The sequence below is a fragment of the Capra hircus genome, chromosome 21 (genome assembly GCF_001704415.2).
Source record: "Capra hircus breed San Clemente chromosome 21, ASM170441v1, whole genome shotgun sequence".
Classification (NCBI taxonomy): Eukaryota; Metazoa; Chordata; class Mammalia; order Artiodactyla; family Bovidae; genus Capra; species Capra hircus.
This window is the reverse complement of record NC_030828.1, coordinates 30,482,245-30,489,614: the sequence shown is the minus strand read 5'-3', so window position 1 is coordinate 30,489,614 and position 7,370 is coordinate 30,482,245. Positions and strand designations below refer to the sequence as shown.

General features: G+C 36.2%; 1 protein-coding gene across 1 annotated transcript in view; it reads right to left on the bottom strand.

Moving 5' to 3' along the window:
- The window catches only part of IREB2 (iron responsive element binding protein 2), a 50,943-nt gene continuing 46,906 nt past the window's right edge, over nucleotides 3,334-7,370 (bottom strand). The window contains exons 21-22 of the mRNA XM_018066314.1: nucleotides 7,163-7,348; nucleotides 3,334-6,433 (exon numbers count right to left, since the gene is read on the bottom strand). Coding sequence (XP_017921803.1) covers nucleotides 6,323-6,433; nucleotides 7,163-7,348 — 297 coding nt within the window. The 3' untranslated portion in view covers nucleotides 3,334-6,322. The remainder of the gene's footprint in view (nucleotides 6,434-7,162; nucleotides 7,349-7,370) is intronic.

Genomic DNA, 7,370 nt, shown 5'->3' with positions numbered 1-7,370 from the left:
ATGACCACAGTTCAGGTCTGGTGTGATAAGTGATTCATTTACACTGAGAAAATGAACTGGTAATTGGGTCAGAATCCTGAAGTGGGAGTCGATTCTCTCTCTGCAAGGAAGCGCAGAAACCACATGACCATCAGAACGCTGCCTCCGAATGAAAGTGTTAGTCACTCAATTGTGTAGGATTCTTTGCAACCCCACGGACTGTAGCCCACCAGGCTCCTCTGTCCATAGAATTCTCCAGGCAAGAATACTAGAGTGGGTTGCCATTCCCTTCTCCAAGGATCTTCCCAAACCTGGGATTGAAGCCAGGTCTCCGCATTGCAGGCAGATTCTTCTCCGTTTAAAGCCACCAGAGCAGCCCACCTTGGGAATCCTGGCATTAACAGCCAGGTTAGTTGCCTGATTACTTGTCAAGGGCATCAGGCTCAGGTAGCCAGTTTCATATACGTCTGCAGCCAAGGAGAACCTCTCTGATAGGACAGAGCACTCTCCATTGGAGAATTCTAGACATCACAAATTACTGCAACTCGGTCTGTTTTAATCCGTGGGCATCTCGCTCTCTCACAATGCCCAACCCCCAACCCCCTCAGGATATAGCACAGTCGGCATGTTTAGTCACCTTGATTGACTGATGTTTCCCAAACTTCCATCAACCACATATTGAGAGATCTCCTCTTTTCCACCTTCAGATATGATTCATACCTGCTTCAGTTCTAATTTCCAAGTACCGGGGCTTTTTTAAGCCCCAGGGTGGAATTCTTACTAAGTCGCTTTCCTTTAGGGTGTTAAAGGTTTGATTTCGGTTATCTGCGTCCAGAATTTGACTCCATTGGTCCTCTTAGGCATCTCTGTATGCTCTTTCCTCAGGCAGATTCTGAATTCTCTCCACCCTCTCACTATTCCACCTCTATTAGTCCAGTTTTTTTTTTTTTACTTTTAATTGAAGGATAATTGCTTTACATATTGGCTTGATTTCTGCCTTACATTGGTATGAATTAGCCATAGGTGTACCTATTGTCCCCTCCCTCTTGAACCTTCCTTCACTCTTTCCCACCCCTCTAGGTTGTTACAGAGCCTCTCTCCATTCATCTCACCCTCTCCTTCCTCCCCACCACCCTTGTCCATAAGTTTGTTCTCTATGTCTGCATCTGTACTGCTGCCCTGCGAATAGGTTCATCAGTACCATCTTTCTAGATTCCATATACATGAGTTAATAGACAATATTTTTCTCTGACTTACTTCGCTCTGTATCATAGGCTGTAGGTTCATCCACCTCATTAGAACGGACTCAAATGCATTCCTTTTTATGGCTGAGTAGTATTCCAGTGTGTATATATGTACCACAGCTTCTTTATCCATTCGTCTGTCAACTGACATCCAGGTTGCTTCCATATCCTAGCTATTGTAAATAGTGCTGCAATGCTTGTTGTTTCTACTTTTCTTGGGATTAAGAGATGGGAATGAAGATCAAATCTGGAAGGTATGGTGAGAATTGAAGAGACAGGACTCTAGACCCACAGTTACTTCCTCCGGCATCTTTCCAGTCACTGAACCTTTTTTAGAAATAGATTTTGTCACTTGCCTTTTTCACTTTAAACAAGATTTCCTTCTTTAATAATAATATTCTTACACATGAATCTTTTGTCCTTTGAGTCTTTAAGATACACTGCTCAGTCATACACTGGGTATAAGAGAATGAGAATTTCTAAGGCTCTTAATATGTTTTTCAATAATGCCAAAATTGGATACCATGATAATGATTAAAGCTCCAATATGATAGATAAGAAATGTGGTTATCACTGTTGTATTAACAATTTTTTTCCTGTTCCACCTGGCCACTGGGCCACTTAGGTAGTGGCTCTCAAAAAATTCAGTGAAAAAAACTGGAGTGAAACAAAATTAACAATGTACAGGGTGAGATTATAGATATGATTTTATATTACAAGATATCCTATAAAACATAATAGCCCACCAGTTTTATGACACAACTATATACCAACATTGTCTACAATGTTTAAAACCTAATGCCATCATGTGAACACAAAATTCACAGACAACACAACTGTCAGTATACAAGCAAGTTTTGTGGGGATTAGATACACATCTGCTTCTGCAATAAATGTTCCATTTTTGAAGTGTATAAAACACAAGCTTTATAATCTGATATTTTGGAAAACTTATGAGCTAAACTCACATCAAATCAAAACAAAACAAGCTGAAGCTAAATTATTTTATAATTAAAAACACTGGCATCAAGTGGAAACCATAAATTAACGAAGCACAACACTGGTGTTGCACTAGGCTTCCTTGAACTCCAGGTATTCAAACTACACCATGTGCCTGTCTTGGTACTGAGCAAACAAATTTCTTAGGATACTGGAGTCCTTAGAAAACTAATAATGTACCAATTTTAATTTACGAATATCAAGTTTTAACAAACTTTACTCATTTAGATTGCTGTTGAGGAAAAGGGCAATATTTTTAGATCAATGGGCAGCTGACCATATTCATAAAACGTTAACCACAGAAACTCATGGTCCTGGTTCCCTGCTCCAGATGACTCACTTCATGGGTGCTTCACCAGTGCTGATGAATAGCCAGGGGAAGGAGGAAGTAACACCATCAGCTAGTTCTAAAGCATGGAGGCTCATACAAACATAGCACTTCCATCCTGCTTTCCTCCAGTAATACACAACTTTGTAGCATGAGATGAATTCAGTCCTAAATGTTCACTTTAACATAAATTAACATTAAAAAAAGATCTATAGTATGAAGGTTATGTTCAGAGCAATTTGTGGAGGATCTACCTTATTCATTAAATCTGTATTTTATATATAGTTGTACTAAAGCACTTTAAGAAGCATAGAAAAATTAGGGAGAACTAGAATCAGTAGGTAAAAGCTATAAGGAGTTGAGTTCAGCTTGAAATAAAATTTAACCATCAAAACTCAGTCAGTGGGCTACCAAGTGCAGCAGACAGTCTCCCATCTCTTGAATGCTCAAGAAAGGACTGCCCAGTCACATGATGTTATTTGTACAAAGGATCCTGCTTTGGGTGAGAGATGTCTTTTCAACTCTAAAATGTGATTTTATGAATTGAAGTACCTATTAGAATGACCTCTTAATCAACTTCAACTTAACTGTTTCCTCAAGGCGATCCCTACTGCAAGCTTTATCTTGGCTTTCCTTCTCATTTACCAGTCATACTGGGAATAAGTCATGTCTGAACAGCTAGATAACATGTTTGAAGAGAAATTTCTGGATGGCATCCTATTTCTTAAGTTACAGTATTTTATTTTCAATTACCTCAAAGCATTTTATAACAAGAGTCAAATATGTGATAATACAATTTTCTTTATTAAAAATAATTTACAGCATCAGTAACATATACACAATTGTCATCAACTGAACTTTGCCTCCAATATATTTCTATACAATACTTAACATTACTGAACTTAAAACTGTTATACTGTTTTGTTGGCTTTAAATAATAGACAATGATTTATAGTTACTTAAGTGAGATATATGGTTTCATAATGACATACTATGTGTAAAACTGATAAACATCGGTACTATCACACTTCAGGAAAAGTGTCACTAAAGAAGACTAAGTCCACCTCCTTCCCCTCTCTTTTAGTATTCCAAATCAAACAAAGATAGGGTCGACATCCAGTATCTTAGCACTTTCTCCTAAACCTAAAGGCAAAAGAACGATGTCTTTTAATTCAACTATAGAAAAATGTTAGTCAGATAATTTCTCCTCATCCTGTCACTTAACACTGAGCAGGTGAATGCACACAACACTGCTTCCCTCGTTGTAAACAACTAGAACTTGGATTCAGGTCTCAGCTGTGCTTTTTGTCCTTTAGTACCAATGAAGTTTGATTCCCAGTGAAAAACTGAGCACTTTGCTAAAGGGATTCTAATACCTCTCATTCAAATGTCCGCTTGGAGATACAATAGGAAATAACAACTATTATCTCAGAAACTTTTTAGGTATAGTAATGGCAGTTCAGTGACTGGATAACACTTTCACCAATTAGCAAAACCAAAGGCATGAAATATTGCAATGGTATGTAGCATAATGTTTCTTAAAATATGACAAAAATGCTGCTGTTGATAATGACCTTTGAAATGTTACTTTTAAGTTCATAGCACTAATTTGCTTCTTTCATGGACCTGTTATATTTCTTCCCACAATATTTGTGTATTTTTTAAAAAACACAAAATTATCCAGATATAGTCAATAAAGGAGATATGAAAAATAATAAAAACCAACAGGTGCCACATTTCTGCAAACACAATTTGGCTGGAGGAAGAATCACAGGTGCACTCAGGGTCATACATCCACAACTCTCTTCCCCAGTTGACAGCCACTGCTTATCAAGTTTTTTGGTTCGCTGTGTATCAACAAGAGATTTTAAGAGAACCTTGATATTTTTTCCTGAAATACAAGATCTGCTTGTACTTTTACTGGACTAGGTAGACTGGAACTGTAAATGCTTAATTCATAGCTGGCTAGCTTTATTACCTCTTCATTTCCTGGATCTGCTGTTTATGGTGATGCCCAGGGCTCTGACCACAGGCTACACATTGTATTTCAGAATGGCTTAGAAATAATACAGACGTTTTCCCCACACACAATCTTGGACTATCATCTTCTCAAAAGCCTATAACTGATATTTTAACTTTCAACTTGTAAATTCTCCAACCTTAATTCATGTTTCCATGTAAATTAAAAACACATGCACTGATAAATACACAGCATAATAAAATATCAAGAACACAATATGACTTGAAAGTACCAAAGAAAATACTTATAAAAATTTTAAATAAAAGGGAAATCGTTTTACCAAACTCTAGTCCATCTAATTGTCTAAACACAGAATATTTTCAAAAGATTGTATGACTGATTATGTGCAAAGTTCTCAGTGGTCTTTACCCACTGGTTTGGTAGTTTCAGCATTTTAGCTTAAAACAATTTATTTTGTGCAATGTAAGCTAATTCTGAATTGCAGTAACTTCATATGATGATCTCCATGTGGGGGGGTGGGAATCACTACGATTAACCTTCTGCCTGCTAACTTTAACTTCTTAACTTTTTTAAAAAAAGGTATAGGACTTTCGGAATTAATCATCCAACCTTTTCTTAAAAGTCACCAAACTTGTTAACAGAACATTTGATGTGGTAAACAAACATGCATATAGAGAAAATATGGTATTCAGACAGCAATAATTTAAGTGTTTTATCCTAACGGTCAGCAAAAGCATATATAATTAATAGTATCATGCATCCCAGGTGAAATAATGATTCAAAATGACAGGAAATTGATTTATATAATTAAGAAGAAACCAACATTTAAAAAATGTTTAGGGTTGAGCAACCATATAATTTAGGGTGGAAAATTTAAAAATCTAGACGAAATCATGTTAGTGTTTAATGATTAAATAAAGTTCTCCTTAGCAACTGTAGATGAGTGTGGAATTTTGGTTAATGATACCTAAAATATTAGGTTATAGAAGTTACAGTATCACATAAAGTGAGCAAAGTAATCTAATCCAATTAATATAATGCCATCTGAGACCTGCCAGGGTCACAGGAGCAAATTACTGAAAAAATAAGGGCTGCATATGTGGTACATATTTTCACTGCTAATACATGGTGCTACACAATCAACTGTATTCTGTAACAGTCCATCTTCAGATGTGGAGGAAACCTCGGCTGGATTGGACAGAATGATTGTGTCTGGGGCAAGTTCTATCCTTTGACTGAGACTTAGGATAACCCTGGCTTATTTTACAAACTAAGAATGCCACTACGTCCAGCTCAATTCTGGAAAGGAATGAACATATCTGAAAGTCCATTTATAAATCAGATTTCACCTTCCACAATTTTAGAATTATCTGGCTTCTTAAATTTCAATCCCCTACTCTTAAACCAACAAACAGTAGTATACAGTTTTATAGGTGCAAAACTAAACAAGAGACTTCAGGAAGGTTATTCATATAAGAATCTTCAACACAAATTCAAATTCTGCCTTTATTTACAAAATGGTCTGATAAAATATTCCCCCTTACTTATAGGCCTCTTCCACAACACACTTCACACATTGATTTTAGCAATGTTATTAGCACCATTCGTATATTATTTAAAATCAAGATTTCATTTCAGTCACTACGTTGATTCATCATCATTTACATCCATGGATGAGATAAGTGGGCAAACTGGGACTATCTGCAGCTCCATGGTAAGGATTCCTGGGTCCAGCACAAAAGGCTTTATTTGCAGTCACCAGTTATGGAAGGTATTCATGGTGAGTAGATACTATGAGAATTTTCGTGCCACAAAGTTTAATAATCCTCCATGTTTGTACAATGTTATCTCCACATCATTTTCAAACGAAGCAATCACGCTGAATACTTTTCCAGTGCTTGTCTTTAAACAAACAAAAACATCTCACATGAGTGGTAAAATCTTGTAATGTTACTTGGTGGTTAAGACTATTTGTCTTCATATTCAATGACTATATTTATCACATATTCTGTCTGAGACACATTTCTTTTCCTTGAGAAAACAACTAAGATACCTAATTATAGGCCTCATAGCTAAGTAGGAAAACAAATATTTCATCCCTAATTCTAAAGAACAAGTACTGTTATCATTTAAAGTATTAAATCATTCAGATTTTGACTTACTAGTTAGGGATGTTATACTAATTACTCATGTTCATTTTGTTAAAAATCAAATATTCACTGCATATAATATCTGCTATTCGTTTTCCTTTTTTCTTAGTTGTAAAGTCTGTGTTACTCTAACCATGAACACTCAGCTCTGGCTTCTAATGAAGCGGTGTGCATGCCTGGACTAAACATTACATTACCACAGAGAGCTGCTAGCAAGGAAGAGGAAGCTGGAACATGTAACTGCCAAGTTCCTGTTTTCTTTTTTCTGGACTAAGTATATACATTTTCTACTTTTCCTCAGAGACCAACTGTATTAACACAGGTTCAAGTACAAACAAAATAAAGCCTTCTTAAACTACAATTTGTTTACTAGCTGACATTAATATGTAATTTACACACATTGTTTATTACTGAGTTTACAACCATCTAGTTAAACATATAGTACTGTACATGATCATATATTTGAGAAATTTAGGTATACCTTTATATTTAATTTAACTCCAGGAGACAGTTCTTCAGGAAATGTTAAAGAAAATGTTTCTCTGCCAGAGAGGCCCAAGGAATCTGCACTTTCTCCTGGAAGGAACTGAAGTGGAGCTATGCCAATTCCAATCAAATGATCTTTGTGAATTTTTTCATAACTTTCAGCCAAAACAGCTTTCACACCCTGTAACAAACATGCATTTTAT